Raw genomic sequence first — 18,539 nt, forward strand, 5'->3', positions numbered from 1 at the left:
TGTCTAAAGCACCTGTTACCATTTCTGTCAAACAAGTGGGAAAGTGGTGATCTGAGCTAGTCAAGGTCCTGGTGTGTGCTTACCTTGGTCTTCTCTGAATACCCTGGTCTATTTTCTTTGAGAGTTTGCGCTTTCCTGTGAAGTGGACCTGGCAATGTGAACGTGTGGAAACCAGGAGGGTTCCTGCTATTGGAGACTCACCAGTGCTTATAGTGTAGTTACAGCACACTCTTAGGTGTTCTCTTCTAATACAGGCTTAAGGTTATCTGACTCAAAGTCACGGTTTCAAGTGACATTAAGGTAATATCTGTTGTAGTGAGTTCATTGTTCTTGTCCGATTCTATAACTGCTGTCTTTTGTTCAGTGTATAGCTGCTTAATCTCCAAAGCAGAATGACCTGAAGTATCTGGGTGGTGGTGTGTATTCCTCCATGCACACACATCCCACTTGCTGTATGATTTCCTCTGGATGGTTGGGATCAGATGAGTTCCTTGTGCTTGGTTTGGAAGTCTGCAAAGAGTTCATAATTTGGTAATCATTCCCTACCACTTGATTTTATTCTTCTGGGCATTTCAACAGAGGCAGCTTAACAGGTGTCAGGAAATGATGCAAGAGTAATCCCTTTTTTGTTTATTGTTTTTATGATGATTATGGGGCTAGCTGTTTCTTTGATCATTTTTGTAGTCTGAACTCTCTGCCTGCAAAGTCTTGACCTCATGCCTTTTTCTTTGAGAGACACAATCACCTGAATGTCCCACTGTCAGATCCAGCCTTGCGCTATGGTATTCTCTTAATTATCCTGAATTATCTGCTTATCCTAGCAGAGCTGTTGCAAACCTGCATTTCTTCTGTTTGGGAGCTTGTGTGCAGTGCCTCTGAATAGCTTTTGTAAAGATTAGTTTTTCAGTAGGAGCAAAGCACTACATGAAAGGAAAGAAGCATGCAGCCATGGCAGTTTGACACTCTCTCCTAAGACCTCAGGTTTCAGAATCTGATTTGAGTCTTGCTGTCTGTCTTCATCTTTTTAATTGTCTTGAGGGCTGCTTTTCTGTGTTTCTGAGGCTGACTAAACTGATAAGAGACTTCTTTTTTCAGCAGGAAGCTTGAAAGACTTTTACCTATGTTATTTTTTCCTTTGCTATTTGCATGCCCTCGTTGTCCTTCTACAGAGAATAAATGTATAGATTTCTGCAATATAGTGCATTGGAGTCCACTTGGTATGGGTGCAGAAGCTGGCACCAGTGACTCCTGAGTGAGGAATAGGACATGTAACATGTGAAAGTTGGTTATAGTGCAATCCTGCTGTGGTAGTCGTGGCTTCTGAAGGAGTTCATTGTTCTGTGATTGCTACTTGTTTCTTACTCCAAACCAAGGAACTTTCATTCCTCCTGGAACAATTTTGATTTTAAATAAGTTCCAGGATTTTTTTTTGAGGACACATTTATGATGATTTTATAATGGGTGAATTCTGCTTTTTATTGAAAAGGAATGAAATATAGTTCCACTATAGGTAAATCCTTTGAATGAGCTACTACCTGTACTCCCCCCAGTTTAAGTTTTTTCCCTAGGTACTAAAAATTTGACAGATTATACTCTGCCTGACTCAGCTTTTTAGCTTTTCTACATGACTTCATGCTCAGATGATCTGTCTGACCATAGTGACGCTTAATCCCTCTGAAGATATGTTATACTTCTGTCTTTGTTGGAGGCAAAATTTATTCTTTCCGTAGGTCCAGCCACTAATTTTGAATGTATTTGTATTCAGATGAATGTGCTGGATGTTTTTGTTCATAATTGTTCTACTTCAGTGAAGATGGTGTCAGTGATCTGATATGCCTTATTAAATGTGTTGCAACTTTCTAAAAAATTCCTAAAGTTAATGTTGCGTTTAGGGTGAGAATAAATTTGGTAAGAGATAAATCCCCTTGCATTCTAGCCGGTCCTCAGAGATGAGGGGCTAGTGGCAGCTGGACTTGTTCTTTAATAGGTATGCCAATTGGAGCCGTAACTATAGGTCTGACCCGGACGCCCAAACAGCCTGTATGCTGTAGGCCCGGTTGAGTTCACAAGAAGCTGTCAGATTCACAAATAGTGCAGATTAGTGGCTGTCACTATAGGTCTGACCCAGCCCAAACAGCCCATACACTGTACGTCTGGTTGCATTCAAGAGAAGCAGCCAGATTCACAAATAGTACGGTTTATTTTCATGCAACATCTACAGTTCTTTAAGATTGCCTACGATAAATGCACAAACTGCAGGTTGGCTATATAGCACTGCATAAAAGAAAAAGGATTGCAATCACACACACACAGTTCCCAGGTATACACTCGGCGTAGCCAAGGAGGTCTTACCAAAAGGCATCCCTTCTGGGGGCGGGCGAGAGCACAAACCCATCGATCTGTCCCTCCGATTTGGTGTCGGATTATTGTCCCTCCAAGTTAGGTACAAACTTGGGGTACTATTTATCTTAGTAGGTATGGTGAGTGGGTGGGACTGTAGTCAAGTCATTATTTTGTTGAGTAATGACATAATTCATTTCGTGGTGCCAAGGGGTACAGCTGGTTTTTATGGGAAAAAGAGGGAGGACGGAAAGCAAGGTCGACTTGGTGCGAGGGGTGCAGCTGGGTTGTGTGGGAAAGAAGGGAAGATGAGCCACAGAGTTGGACGGTTGCTACAAAAAATCATCTTTTGCAAGAAAAGAGTAGAACAGGAGATAAATCTGTCCTTGAGAGAAGTGAAAGAATGGGACTGTGCAGCCTGCACCCCGCTTCACATTCCTCCTTGGCGCCACATCAAACACAAATCACTGGACCTTTGTCCTGTCCTGTGTTTGTTCTGGGCACCCCGTGTCAAGGAAAATGTGTGCTTTGCAGATTTCTCACTGTTTTGCTGTTTTGCCTTCTTCATGCTTCCAGTACCTAACAGTTAATGATACAGAAGTGTGCTCTTTTAATGTTTTATTAACTTCTGATGTATTCTTTTTTTAATTTTCTTCAAAATTGTGTGCAAGAGATATCTAATGTAACAGATTTAATAATTTAATACAACAATTAAAAATGGGATAGAAATGAAACCAATTTGTAGACAGAATGCTATAAAATAAAAATAGGATATAAAGCAATGTTTTCTACTATGTTATACACACAACCTCCCCCAAAATATATATGTAATTTTTACTGTCTTGGAAGTCTTTCAAGTTCTCTGAAACCTTCAAGCTACTGTTCACACACGTGTACAGCTTTTCTTTTTAAAAAAGAAAACCAAAACTCTGAAAGCAAAATAAATATCCAATACAATAAAATATCAGTTTGTTCTTACCTAGTAGGGATAGGGTTGACTAAAATTTTTACCTTTGTCTTAAACAGAATGTTGGCTTTGAAAGCTCAGGGAAGAAGCAGCAGGGAAAAGAAAGTAACACAGTGGTAAGTACATTATTTTTCTTTCCTCTGGATTAACTGCACAGTGTATTAAAATAGAAATCCTCTTCTCTATTCATAAGTTGTAATAATCACTTCCAAAGCACTTTAATTTTATTCTGCATCATTTCTCATGTTATTCTTAAGACTTTTTTTTTGGTTATAAATATGTGTTGAAGAGCCAAGTACATGATATGTATTTACATGTAATTGTGTGCATAAATAGAAAGGGGAATATATAGGAAACTTAAGTTGCAGGAAAATAATTCTGATTGAAAGCTCGAAGTCCATTATCAAATGTTTTGACTTGTGAAGCTGTAGCATTTTATACTGCTTTTTTTAAATATTTTTTTTTTTAGTTCTTAAGAAAGATCAGCATATTTATGGAAAACTTGGATAAAAGATGCTTAAAAAAATGCTTTGAATGTTTGTTGGTCCTCTTACTGTCCTTTCTGGTTTGCTGATCTAAAGTCTAGGCAAACAACGCATCATATCATTTCTACTTTAGTGGTGTATTAACATTCTTTAGCTAGAGAGCATACCTAAGAACATGAAAAGTATTAAGAAGCCAAATAAAGTTCAATTTTCTGTTCAGAGCTCTATGGAAAAGCAACACATGTTCAGAATCAGCTTTTTTGTTTATTAAATGATGCCAGTGCAGATGGCACTAAGTTGCTTTTGCCTCATATTGTAAGGATTTCTAGAGGCAAGTATTTCTCATGAATAAAAAGAATGCCCAATAGAACATTTTGTCTTTAGAACTTCTCTATGAATTTCTATGAAAGATTGTTATTGCATACCCACCCACAAAAAAAAAAACCCAACACCACATGATAGTAGCTTGCATCTGCTTGATTTTATTAATAGTGCTGCTCAGACTGTGGAAATGCTAATAGATATTGACACTTCAGTGACTGTAATTTTGAGACTTACTATAAAAATACCAATTTAAAACATACAAAATCTTCTGTATATTTTATCTGGCATTGCTACAAACAGCGTATACTTAAGAAGATAGAAGCATGTGCACATGCTCACATTTTCCAGCCTTTTGTGTAGTCTACAAGGCTGTAGGCTTTGTGTGTTTTGGCATTCTCTGCTGAGCTAAGAAACTGTGCTGTTGCTGTACTGTTTCAGCTGTGCTTACTGCTCCATAAGGTTTGTTTCTTCCTATGGGCAAATGACTAGCAATGCCTCTTCCCTTCACTTCCCCTATGCTGGTTCATCTGACTGTTGTAACTGGAGGAATTAAGACAGTATCTCTTCCCTTCTGCTTGAATAGATGTTGACAGTATGTGATACACAGCATTTACTCATACAGTAGATCCAGACATAATCCCTCAAAGGACTAAACCCGAAGCATAAGCGGTTTAATATGGTTTTATACCTCTTCCAGAGGCTTACCATCTCAGTCTGGTTGCTCTGTGTATTTAATTTTCATTGTTTGCTTTGTATAGAAAGTCAGGAACTTGTCCTGTTTGTTTCCATGGATCTTTTTCACACCAACAATGAAAGAAAATGGAGTTATTTAGTGTAGAAATTAGTGGATTCTGAAAGCAAAGCAGTTCTGAAGTAGCTTGGTACAGCTAGCTGTACCAAATAGCTATGATGACTATCTGTACAGTAGCTGTGATTATTTCTACTGCATGGGGGTGTTTTCTTTAAAAAAAGGGATATGGTGGCTAGTGAGGGATGGAGTTCAGTATTCTATTGGGATAAATATTTCATGTTTCTGGCTATGTATTCACTTAAAAGTGACAAACACAAAAACCCAAACATGTCAGTTCCATAATGTAAAGGAATTCTTTAGCCATTTGAAAACATCACTGTTGAAATAATGAAATATGTCATGGCTTTTATAAAAGCTCAGTTTTTTGAATATTTCCTGACGGTTTGAGGGTCTCTTGCAGTTTACTTCAAACTTCAGTTTGTCCTAGTAGATATCCTTGAATTTATATGGCTTTTTTTGATTTGAGGAGGAGAAATGGGTGAGACTCAATCACAGTAGTTTTGAAAATCAATTTATTCCTCTTAATGTTTTCTTAGTAACACTACAAATATGTACACAAAGAATATGCAGTCAAGTTGAACATCAGAAGTGAAGATCAGATCTAATGCTAATCTCAGCAGCGTTGTTAATACTATACAATTAGACAGCATTCTTCAGATGAAATGTTACAGTGGCACTTGCTTGGATAGATTGGCTGTCCAGATGGAAGTTAGTTTCTAGGGCTGCCTCAGAAAAAGAGCAAAAGGAAATGTGTGAGAACTAAGTTGGAACTACCTGGGCTGCAGTTGTTTAGTGACAGTGTCTGTGTTTGTGTTACTGTGTAGTTATTATGTAGTGTTAATATGAAAAGTCAATATAAATATATAAAAAAGGAAAATTACAATTGTTTGGGTATTTGAACATTTTTAAATTTATTTTTTACTGTAAACTTAATCTGTAATTCTTCTCGGTGCTCTTTTTTTGCCAAGGATGTTTCTGTAATGAATCTTACCTTAAATTACAGATATGTACTCTGATATACCTGTGCCTTACTGATGCCTTGGTCTAGGTTTATAACAATATCGAATATTACTGCATTTCAGTTAAAGGCTGTACTTGAAGTGGAGTATTTTGTTATGTAGGTATTTGCCAAGAGGTTTTTTGCATCTTTTCTCAGTTTAAAAATAATACTTTGGTTGTTTTGTTTTCACAAAGTCAGTCTGGTTTTGTCATTGTTAAGCTTTTGGCATGATAAGGCCAAGTATTGACTGCTTTGTTGTATTTCTGCTTTTTTACAGTTATAGAAATGAATAGAAATAAATATTCCAAAGATTTCTTTTGAAATACTTAGGGTGAGTTTTACCTGTCATAATAACTTTCAGGTTTGTTTTAGCATAGGCAGTTTAGCTAAAGTTCTAAGCTGGAAAATTGCTGTTGCAACAAATATCTGGTTAGATAGTCTCTAGTTTCAATGAAGTGGGAGAATGCTGCTGTTTAACCAAGAAGATGTTACTGATATCATCAACACCACTATAACAAACTAGAGGTTTTATAGTTTGATAAAGAACTCGATCTTAATTGTGTAAAGGATTTCTGAGTATTTTAAAGCAAAAAAAAAAATAGAAATAGTAAATTGAAATCTGGTTAGAATTTATTTCATAGAATACAAGAAACAGATAATTTAAGCAAATGTCTCCAGAATTCACACCTGACACTGTTCTTTTGGCAGTTACATGAAATTAGCTTGCTGCCCTGGCCCTTGGAGATGGGTGGGTGGTTTTGTTTATTTGTGTTTTGTTGGGTTTTGTTTTTTAAATATATAGAGACATTGATAGCTTGGAAAGTAGTTAACCTGAAGAGAAGCTTTGAGTTTTGTATTTCAGCAAGCTCGGAGTAGAGTATTGCTGGTTTTGCTTATATCCTAGCAGCTGTTGAATCAGTAAAAGCAAAACCAATTTCTGCCCTCTATGTTCCCTTTATTTTCTCAAAAAATGTAGCAAGCATCCTTCATATTTTTGCATTTAACAATTGGTAGTTATTTACTGTATTCACTAATACGTTCCTCTTCCTGTTGTTACCATTCACCATTGTTGTTTCATGAGTAATGCCTTTTCTTTCTTTTGCTCTGAGTGCTGTATGTGAGCAAGTACAGTGTGCTTTCTTGGTGTTCCCTACCAGCGTGAGGACACGCAGCCATGAATGCAGTTGAGCATTGTTTTCTTATCAGGAGCGGGTAGGCTCAGACTATAGTTTCACATTAAAATGGTGAAATGGTTCCAAAATCTCTTTTATTTCCTAACGCTTATTCCCTCCCCCAGATTGCAGCCCTGCAGTTCATTGATTTGTACTGATCTGAGTGTTTCCCAGTCTTGTTTAGAGAAATGAATGACATAAGCAATCCAGTTTTGAAAAACATCTCTTGTTTTTCTGGAAGAGACAGAAAGAAATAGCTTGGATGAGAGGGAGGAGGAGGTGAAAATAACATAATCTGGCATTGTCACCAAGTGAGGCTTTGACACTTCAACCAGAGAATGCCATTGCCACATACAAAGAGGCAGTCTCTTCACAGTATGATTCAGTGGCCATCAGGTTTGAACCATACTTTCCTCTCCTAAAGAGAACAAGTAGAAGGATTGTAGAGAAACAAACTTCCAAGGTAGGGTTTGCAAGGTGCTGGATGCTGTCTGTTAAATTAAGACCTTGCCATTTCCTTCCAAGATGACTGGATTGATTTTAGAGGAAGCCTGAACCAACCCTTAGCGTCCCCCCTGCTATGTGAAGAAATCAGCTTCTTTATATGGTTTGCTGATGAGCAAGGGGTGCCAAGTATTTTCTGAGGTTAAAGAATGAAGGATAATTGTGTTCTTATTTTACTGTAAGAGCACAGGGTGTTTTGTGTTCCTTAAAGTAATAAGATGCTTACAGTTTCCCTGAATTCATGAGGAATAGTGCTGTCATTAGCTGGAAGAGATTAATTTAAATTGTGCTCTGAGTTTTCACAATACAGCATCTTTCATCAACAAGCCAAACAGCCTGTGTTCTGGTATCTTCTGTGGTGTGTGTTGCTGCTTTAGGAAGAGAAAAACCCTTAACATCTCTGAAAGCAGACTGGTTCATGTTTTTATGTCCAGAATAAGAAGCTTCATTTCCTACTGATTCTTTTAAAGTACAGGAAGTAATCAATTCTTTGGATTTAGGGGTTTTTTTTAGTGGATTAAATAAGATTCTTAATAAGTAACAATTTTTTTTTAATAATTCTTTGTTTCAACAGGAGTATGCTGGGGCTTCTGTCAGTTGGCCAAATAAGCCTTCTTTATTTGCAGGTTGTATGCTGGGTTATGTGCTCCCCAACACAATCTTTCTCTTTCCTGGATTTGTACATCCTCTGGTCCATAATTCTGAACTGGTTTGTAAATAGTGGAGTGGGCTAAAAAGAACCTGACCAGATATTTTTGTGCCTAGTTGTTTGTGCCTTTCTGTATAAACATCTGTTGGGTGATTTCGTTTTCCATTCTGCTGCTGATGTAACTGGTAAGGACCCTTTTGAAAGGCTTAAGGGAGTAAAAAGTGCTTTCACCAGCTTAGAGCATGAGTTGTCCCATCCTGTTAGCATCAGACAAGAAATTTAAGGAGCTAATGGTACAGTGGAACTGTTGCTTTTAGAGTAAATTAACAGAGATTAGGAACAAAATTACTGTGAACTTCTACTTGTAACAAGCCTAAACTCAGAATTTTCAAAGACATGTGATACGTAGGGGGGCTGTATGTGTTGGTTTTTGTTGTGGTGTAGGTTGTTTTTTGTTTTTTTTAAATGCTCATGAAAACATAGGTAGACATATGATTAAACAAAAATGTGCCATGGGATTCTGGCAGATCTGCAGGTGCTGTTGGGCTGCCAGGTACTTGGATGACAGGAGTGTGCAGGGAATCATTAAAGAGTTCCAGGAAAGAGTGATGTTTCGGTGGATGATGCTGTGCTTTCTGGATTAATATTTAGTATGTATCTAAGCTTGCTGTTGATCTTGCTTTCTTTCATTGGTCGTGGTCTTTCAAACCAGTGCCTTGCTTTTCTGCTTCCAGTGATTTTATTCTGTTCACTAAAAATGTTTCACCATTTATAGATTGTGTTGGGTGTAGGTGGCAAGGTTTTGGTAGCAGTGGGGGCTGCAGGTGTGGCTTCTGTGACAAGATGGTAGAAGCTGCTCTCATGTCAGATGAAGCCAGTTCCAGCTGGCTCCAAGATGGACCTGCTACTGGCCAAAGCTGAGTCAGTCAGTGATATTGGTAGCACCTCTGTGATAACGTATTTAAGAAAGCGTAAAAAACTGCTGCACAACAGCAGCCAGCAGAGAGGAGTGAGAATATGTGAGAGGAACAACTCTGCAGACACCAAGGTCAGTGGAGAAGGAGGGGGGGGTGGTGCTCCAGGCACCAGAGCAGATTCCCCTGCAGCCCATGGAGGTCCACGGTGGAGCAGGTGTCCACCTGCAGCCCCTGGAGGACCCCACTTAGAGCAGGTGGATGCCTGAAGGAAGCTGTGACCGCACTGGAGCAGGCTCCTGGCAGGACCTGTGGCCCCATGGAGAGAGGAGCCCACGCTGGAGCAGGTTTGCTGACAGGAATTGTGACCCTGTGGAAGGGACCTACACTGGAGCAGTCTGTTCCTGAAGGACTGCAGCCCATGGAAGGGACACACGCTGGAGCAGTTCATGAAGAACGGCAGCCCGTGGGGAGGACCCATGTTGGAGAAGTTCATGGAGGACTGTCTGCTGTGGGAGGGACCCACGCTGGAGCAAGGGAAGAGTGTGAGGAGGAAGGAGCGGCAGAGATGTGTGATGGACTGACCACAGACCCCATTCCCTGCACCACTCGGGGAGGGGAGGAGATGGAGAAAATAAAGAGTGATAGAGTGACTTGATGGACACCTGGCAGACAGTGAAGGTCAACCCACTACATAGATACAGTCCATTGGTATTATAGCGTAGATCTCATAGAACTGTAGTTTTCGCTTTGCCCTAGCTACTCCAATTTTTATTTTTTTTCTGAATATTGATTAATCACACAGTATTCTTTCTCCACTTATAACTGGCTTTTAGCAAGTGTCAAGCACGCTTGTAACAGTGGAGGGCTCATAGCTATAATTAAATCAAAGGCTGGCAGTAGATGCTTTGTCTACTGTTTGGGCAGTTGGGGAGGGGGAAACATGTATGTGGAAGTAGAGAACTCTCTATTTCAAAATAGAAGAGCTGATTTTTTGAAATTTTTTTCTTAATTGGATATTTTGGCCTTTGAACAAGTGCTGTAAAACCCCTTGATCAGTTTTGCCTTGCTTACCAGTCCTGAAACTTTGCTTCAAGTCATTCATGGTCTCAAATGGGATAGGCTATGTGAACTGATAGCTATCTAGTTATATGGATATAAGGCAGAAGATACAAGATGAAGCTTTGACATAGGTTATATTAAATAAATTGTGTAGTTTCACAGCAAAACATCTTTTTGTGAACTCTTATCTCTCTTTGATCATACTGGTTAAGCACTACTGTTATACCATACTTATATACACTTATACACTACCATACTTAATTCAGAAAACAATTTTTCTCACAAATTTGAGACTTCACAGAATAATTAGCCATCGCCACCTTTGAACCCCTAGAGGAAAACCTGTCTGTATAGTTCTTGCTACCTTCAGGATATAGGCAAGTCAACAGATAACATTTTCCTTTGTCCCATTTTGTGTAGTTATGGTGGAATTTTTTTCCTATTACTGTCACAGTTAATGTGTATGAGTGAGTGAAAACTATACTTCACTGAAATAAACATATCTGTAGTTTAAATCACCCATTTTTGAGTTTACTACAGGTACTACAGCATCTCTGATCCTTAGATGTGATCTTCAAATAAGCTTGGAAGAGGAGGTGTGAAATAAATGCTAAAAATGATTCATGGAGAAAAAAAATATCAGAAATCTGTGTATAATTAGCAAACATAAATTTAAACTAGTGATTTTTTTAATGCTGAATTTTTTGGGGTGGTAGATTAAGTCTTCACAAACAATACAACTAATTCTCCCTTACGCCTTCCAACTTTTGAGCCCTTAATGATTACAAAGACAAGCTTCTGATTATAGAGTGATGTTTTTCCCTTCCTATTCCTTCAAGAAGTAAAAACCAATCAAACAAAAGCAGTCTCTGAAGATCCTACTTTTTCCTCTGTTGGCTGCGAACCCTGAACTGTGAACCAGTGTTCACTGTAAGGTAAACTTGTGTCAAGGCTTTAATGGTTTAGGGAACAAGGGCTTTTGTTTGTGGGCGTTTTTTTTCCCCTCCTCTGAGTTCTTCAGTAGACCTGCCTCATAAAAATTTGGAGGAGTCAAGTGGTGGAGAAAAGTCATGACAGTGTTGCAGATCTGCAAGGCAATTTTACATTGTTTGATTTGGTGCCTTCAGATGGTCTGACATTGTGGTATATTATGAAATGAAGATTTTTCTGCTTGCTAGACTTCCTTGTTTTACAGGAAGGGAAACAACACTATACTTTGTGTTCCCTTCTACCTTCTGTGTATTTACCCAAACTATCCATGGAGAAGTTTTTATTTTGAGCAATATAAGACAAGCATGTGTTCTGTGCAACAACACATTTTCCTGTCTTTGATAATTACAACAGTGGACTCTCTTCTGAAGTACATCCTTCCTTTCTTCCATTACAGTTTTTCTGTTTGGGCAACTATCCACAAGATAGGTGGACAGACAGACAGATTGGGGGTGTGTGTGTGTCTGCCTGTCTATAAATACATACTGCAGAAGAGTGGTGGTGTGGAATACTTGTTGTGTCTATCCTGCCACACCCACTTCTGAGTATTGACAGCCATCTCGGTTGTAGAACACCAGTGCTAAACAATTCTTCATATATATATTCTTCATATATATGTAGAAGTAAAATTTGAACACAGATGAATCACATTGTGTAGTTTCCTACATTTACTTAAATGCAGTTCTTTTGGTTCATTCTGGTTTTCGGAGCATTATAATTAAATGTATGAACAAGTTGGTCAAATCAGTGGTTTGGGGGAGGGTGTTGTTTATTTGGTACTTAAATATGAGTTTGACTATTTTGGCTGGAGACGTGAGCTATGAGTTTAGGTACTTTAACTGCCATGATAACTGACTGGAGATATGACCCAACGTTGATGTTGTACAGGCATTTGTTCACTGATCTGTATTTACAGTGCTGTGAATGCATGTAATTTTTTTTAAAAAACCCTCCTTCCTCCATCTCCCCACCCCCCCACACACCCAAGCTCAAGAATTCTCTTACAGAATAAAGGAATAAGTTAGGAAAACTAGGTATGTGTGTTTTGCATTGTTAGGCCTTACGAGTTCTGTTGATTCAGAACAGCCACTGAAAAAGAGGGGGCAAACAGTGTAATGTGTGTTCTTTATGAGGGATTTGAATGAAAAAGAGTAACTTATTTCATTATTTATATGAACCATGTAATGAGCTTTTTCATACTCTGGAAACCAAAACATAATTCTCAGGAGTTGAAATGACTAGACAAAATAGACTTATTGATGGCTGCAGTTAGTATGATATGGCTGTGTCTTCCCCTTCCAGACTTGTGGTAATCAGCTTGTGTGTACAATCTCTGCTTCCAGTCCTTGTTGTTTCCAAGGCATACGTTCTTCTGTTTATACTCCTGTTTGAAGAGACTGCACTGTTGGTGCTTCTTTCTGAAGTGGTTTGTTTTTCCACAGCTTTGTTAAACAGAAGTAGTAACAAAATCAGATTATATTTCTTTTTGTTAAAGACTTACTCATTTGTAAATGTTGGCTGTGAAATTCCTCTTGTGTCTTCATGTACAGCCTCTGAGGCTTGGAGGAATGCCTGGGTAGCTCTGACCCAGTGAGCACACCAGCTTCCATAGCATCTTTGCCATCTGGCTGTGGGTGGCTGGAGGATGTCATGCTGAAGCCTGTCCTGTGGAAGAAGCAGGGGGAGGTCATGCTGTCTCTTTTGCTGACTTTCTCATTCTGTGGGAATCCCCAGTGTGGAATTTGCAGTCTCTAAACTCTTTGCATTGCAATAGAGTTAAGTATTTTTCTTTTTAGTTCACTTTCTATTTAAATAACATGGCTGGAGTTTTATGTGAAGTAGTAAGTGTTCTGATAATCAACACAGGAACAAAATCCTAGCAACATCGAAGCGTTGTTAAAAAAGGTAGTCTTGACATCCCACTATTCTAATGAAGAGTTTTCTTCTTTTTAATGGATGAATGTAGAATCTGACTGTATCCAGCCTGAGTGATAAGTTCTACTTCTGTTTAGTGAAAACACTGAAGTACAGGAGTCCCTTGACCTGTAGTCATAAATATTAAACATACCGTGAAGTACTTGGCAAGCTTGCTGGTCATAGAGGAAAATCCAGGTGTGTGACTTTTTTTCTTGTTTTAGAAAGAAGAGGGGTCTCGCAGCCTGTGAATTCATATACTGCAGTGGCCATGGAATTTTATTTTCTCCCTGTATTACTAGCATACTGTCTGAAAGTTGAAGTGCACTCTGTCTAATGTGTCTGAAAGACCTTTTATGGCACTTGGAGAAAAAAGTTTCCTGTCACCAATCCAGAAGTTGAAATACAATTTCTGCAATTCCAAAAAAATTGAGATTGAAAACTCTAAACATTTTAATTTGTAGTGTTGACAGTTTGATTGAGAAAATAAATACTTAGTGCTGTTCTGGAAGAGTGTGTATTTTTAGGCCAGTTTCCTGAGGAAATGAAGCTCACATGATCTTGTTGTCTGTCTGCACATGTTAGTCCTTCCTGAAAAATTGTTGAGCCTGTCATCTGATTTTAGCCAAACTTGGAACTTGAGGTGACATTTTGAAGATGATTGTTTCTGAGTTTTGTAAAAATTTGTTTCTAATTAGAGGAAAGAGACCTAAACTTGTGCTCTTGCTGAGGAGGAAGGAGGCAGAACGTGGCTGGTGTATGCTGTCAGTAACCAGCTAGTCAGTTTGTACCATCTAGGTTTGCTGTCTCCTGATGAGTACAAATATTGTAGAAGCCATTGAGAGTAGAGGGGACTGTTACAGCAATGATTGAATTTAAAGGAAGAAAGATACATTTCCATTTCAGGGTGAAGTTTCCTTAGTTCCAGTGTGCATGGCAAGATGTGTTCAAGTTTTCCAAACTGAATGGAGTTGCAAAAAGTCACTTCTTTATATGTGCACTTAGAAACCTTTCATTTTAAACTGTAGATAGAACAGTTGGTAGAAAACACGCTGGTTCCTTTTGTTGTATTCTGTCTTTAAATGAGGAATTTGGAACTAAGTTACATGTATTTAACCTTATTCATCCAAAAAAGAATTTAGCTTTCCTATAGCTATATTTTAATGCTCTGTAGGGGGTGTATTTTACTCTATTAAGCAAAAATATCATCCCAGTAACCTCTGTAAGGGTAGGAGTAATCTATGTGGTAAAAACAGAATTGACATTTCAGAACTGCTGCTTCAAAATTCTCTGCTTCTCTGCAGTGTAGGGCTGTGTTAGCAGGTGTCAAGTTACAGCCTAAATTTTGACTTCCATGTTCTGGGGTCTGCAGGTATTTTAACCCCATTTAGTGCCGCTACAGATCTGTTGTGTTTAAAAGAAAATAAATACTCTCTTCTCCGCTCTATCATATATGTGTATGCACACACATATATGTGGGTATGTATACACTTCTTTCTGTTTTAAGTATTTGGCAGCCAGTGGAAGTTTGAGGAGCTGCCCATGCGAGTATTTCTGAATTGCCTTGGTTTTTAAATCGACCAATTTCTGTTTTACAGTGCCTGAAAATGACAACAAAGCGGAATTTGTTTGTGCGGCTGGTGCCATGCCGCTGTCTGCGTGGAGAGGAGGAAACAGTCACCACACTTGATTATTCTCACTGCAGCCTGGAACAGGTGCCTAAGGAGATTTTTACTTTTGAAAAGACCTTGGAAGAACTCTATTTAGATGCTAATCAGATTGAAGAGCTTCCAAAGGTATGTTGGGTATTTTCCTTTTAGTTACATTTATTAACTCTGTTACTTCATCAGCATTCTAGAAGCTGATAATGTCTAGCTTCCCACTTCAGCTTTTAGGCTGCAGTTTGCCAAATATTTTAAAGTAAATGTTGGTCCCAGAATAAGCAGCCCTGGTAGAAGGAATGTTTATGTGTTCCTGCTTGACTAGTTTGCTGCATGAATTGGGGTGAAATTGCTTAAGCAAATGATCCAGCCCAAGAGAGGTATATAGCAGAAGAGGCTGGCTAATTTATTTCTGTGGTAGTGTCTGCTCAAACTGACTAGCTGTACTCAACAAATTGGAGCATTATTTTGAATCTCTGATAACACATGAAGATTAGAAGAAACAAGTTTAATGTCTTGTTCAGATCTCTGTGACCACAAAAGATAGCTACAATCCAGAGTATCTATACACCCGAAGTGTTGCTTTTGTCTTCGGTACGTGACTGAAGAGAGTTTCTGAAGTATCTCAGATTACTTAAATTCAAAAACTAGAGAGCTGGAATGCCACTTCGGTTACATCTTTATTACAGAAATGTTTGCTGTTTGTTCTGTAATGTGAAGACAAACTGCGTGCTGAATTAGTATACTAGAGAAAAGAATGAAAACTTTTGCCAGTGAGACTTTTGAGAAGTACAAAATGATCACTGCAATAGTCTTGTTTGCTTTACTAGGTCCTGTCTTAGTGGAATTAAAAACTCAGTAGTTAGATGAAAGACTTGGTATTTAAAGTTGTTCTGTCACAGTTGTGTGCAAATCTTCACTGTCACACAGGACAACTATAGAATACTTTGTTGGATTTTTGGAAGGTTTGCTATAACCACTTCAGGTTTTGCTGGTTTGAATTTTTTGAAAGGTAAATGAAACAAATAAGGAAATAAACTAGTTTCAGAATAGTAACCTGACAGCTATCAGAAGACCTGGATTCCAGTTAAAGCTGTCTTAAACCAGCTGAGTGCTTTTGAAAATCCAACTTTAAATGCTCCTGAGAAGCCACTGATGAAAATCTGTATTTGTACGTTGAACAGAACTAATAACATAGAAATTAAAACTAGACATTTTGTCAAAGTCTGTTATAGTTTAGAACTTCTACTATTTTATTCTTGTCTCTTCCCAAGCAGGATAGTTTTTTACTCTAGAGTTAGTCACTTTAGGTTTTAGTAGCTTGCTTTTAAAGACTTTTTATCAGCCTTCAAGTTTTTTTTCAGGTGATTTCAGAATTTCATTCCTGTCTCTCATTCTTTATGGGAGAAGAATAAAATTGAATGCTTAAAAAACAGAATAAAATACCTTTCTTAGCCAAAAAAGAGGAAGTTTTCTGAACTCCTCTTGCATTAAATTCCTATTTCCCAAATCATAAGAACTAAGCAAACATCTTCCTCCCAAACTTATAATTCTCTAAAAAATTCCTTTTAATAATCTTAAAAGAGGACAAAAGACTGTACTGTAGCAATGAAATGGATGCATGTTGGCATTTTAGATCAGAAGAAGCCATTAGTCTGCCCTGTCTTCCTTTTCTGTTACATCCCATTTGACTTCATTAATCAGTTCCTATATGAAATCTAATTTTGATACCACTGAGAGGTGGGCAGTCTACCACTTGCATTGGTCTAGTCCAAGATTAAATTATCCATGCAGTTAGAAAGACTGCTTGAACATTTGTTCATTTTTGCTTTTCTTTGCTGAACTGCAGGGACCCGTAATAGCTTATATTTGCTTCACGTTAATGTGTTTATACATTATAATGTCATCTTTATAGGCTTATTTTTGAGAAGCTGAGCATTTTTTTCAGCTTTTAAGTAATTTTGGTCATTATTTTTTACTACCCTTTCAGTTTTCAAAAGAAGAAATACCCCTCACACAAATTGAAATACTGTAAAAGAAAAAGCAGAGAAATGAGGGAGTAGTGAAGACATAGTAAAAGTGTTTTATTTAATCATTTAACAGAAAGTGTGATCTTTAACACTATTCATAGAAGACGCATAAGGGGAGGCCTCTAACATTTGAAATGATTTGGAGCCAGAGTTCCAAACTGTGTATGCCTCTTCCCTAACACAAGCTTTTATTTAGTCTGTTAACTCTGAAAAAGGTTTCTAATTAAGCCATCTCAGATGAAGGGCGTCTCTAGCTTTCTGAAGCCTGTTTAAGACATTCCCACTCTTCGCTTTCCTCTTTACCCTGGTGGTGTGTTCTTATCTCTGTTTTGCAATCTGCTGCCCTTTGTACGCCACAACACAACTGGTTTGGGGCTGTCTTGTCAACCCAGTCACTGAAATGGCCTGTTGGTGTGTGTGGCGCTTTTTAAAAAAATTGCCTCCAGTCTTTTCAGAACTCCAGCATACTTCAAAAATCTGTTCTTACAGTATAGCTTCTTAATTTAGTTGACTGGCTGAGGGTGCAGCATGAGCAAACTGTGGCGGAGGGAAAGATGGTGACGGTAAAGGACTTGCTTTACACAAAACACTGGTGTGTAGTCTCAGTTTCAAAAGTGATCGGGCATTTGAAGTGCTTTCATCTTGTGTGCTAAATCACGTCTGAAAAGGTACACTGTTTATCCCAAGTGCCATGGTGTGCATTTTTGTGGAAAAGCTCAAACTGTAGCAGTTTTAGTTTTCCCTCTCACTTTGCTGTTTGGAAGAAATTGAAATTCGACAGTAAAATAGTCCTTAATTGTATGACTTCTGCTGTTCACTAACAGTAATGATAATCTACTTAATCACTGAATATGCAGACATTAAAAAAGAACAACAACAAAAGGACAAGTTACAAAGTCAACACCATACAGAACTGCCCTCGACCCCCCATTTTGCTTTAGGGATCTTGCAGTTTCTTGTACTGCATTTGCTTTCACCTGACTAATCAGGAAAATTTCTAGTGATTCCAAGACTCCAGATTATTGTTTTCACAGATGAGTTTTAAGTATATATTCTTGCTTGAAGTACTGAAGGAGTGGCTACAAAACATGTGAGCTCATCAAAGTTCTTCTTCCCCTATAATATCCTAAGTAACTTGTAACTCTTCAAAGCCTTAATGATAACAACTAGTTCTAACAGGTGTACATTTCTGAGGTATTGGAAACATCAGTAGACAAGTTAAAGCACGTTCCTTGAACTGTCCATCTTGCTAATTTATGTCTGCTTTTGTTCTGGAGTGGTATATGCAAACGTTAACGTGAACGGGGCTTGTTCAACAGTCTGGCTGAAATAATGGCCTCATAATTGGGAGAGATTCAAGAAGTTTTGGTTGAACTAAACCCATTGCTATGATGTTGATTGGGATAAATTCTTTTAGTTGGAGAACACTTCCTGTTTTTTCTCAGAATTCCAAAAGAAAAGAACCCTAAGTCCAGGTATTTATGAATGATCTTATCCAAAATTGTCAGGAAAGGGATATTCATCATAAATTGTTCAGATGAACCTTTTCAGTCACTTACAGATATTTCTTCAGTACTATCTGTATGCTTCCTACATATTATTTGACAATTTTTCTTCCATTACACTTCCATTGCCTTATTTGTCAATTTGTAAGGCTTTTGGGTAAGCAACTCAGGGTGCCTTGCATATAGGAAGAGATCTGGCTCTGAGTTAGTA

At 38.2% G+C, this 18,539-nt stretch overlaps 1 protein-coding gene across 12 annotated transcripts in view; it reads left to right on the forward strand.

Moving 5' to 3' along the window:
- ERBIN (erbb2 interacting protein) overlaps nt 1-18,539 on the forward strand; it is a 122,990-nt gene that overhangs the window by 41,467 nt on the left and 62,984 nt on the right. For 11 of the 12 annotated variants that reach the window (XR_012627264.1, XM_074857236.1, XM_074857247.1 and 8 more), the window contains 2 exons: nt 3,367-3,423; nt 14,731-14,928. Coding sequence is in view for 11 of the 12 variants with exons in the window: in XM_074857236.1 (XP_074713337.1) it covers nt 14,740-14,928 (189 nt within the window). In the remaining variant the exon portion in view is untranslated. The remainder of the gene's footprint in view (nt 1-3,366; nt 3,424-14,730; nt 14,929-18,539) is intronic. The other variant, XM_074857242.1, reaches the window with a different exon arrangement.

Source organism: Strix uralensis, chromosome Z, assembly GCF_047716275.1.
Source record: "Strix uralensis isolate ZFMK-TIS-50842 chromosome Z, bStrUra1, whole genome shotgun sequence".
NCBI classification, from domain to species: Eukaryota; Metazoa; Chordata; class Aves; order Strigiformes; family Strigidae; genus Strix; species Strix uralensis.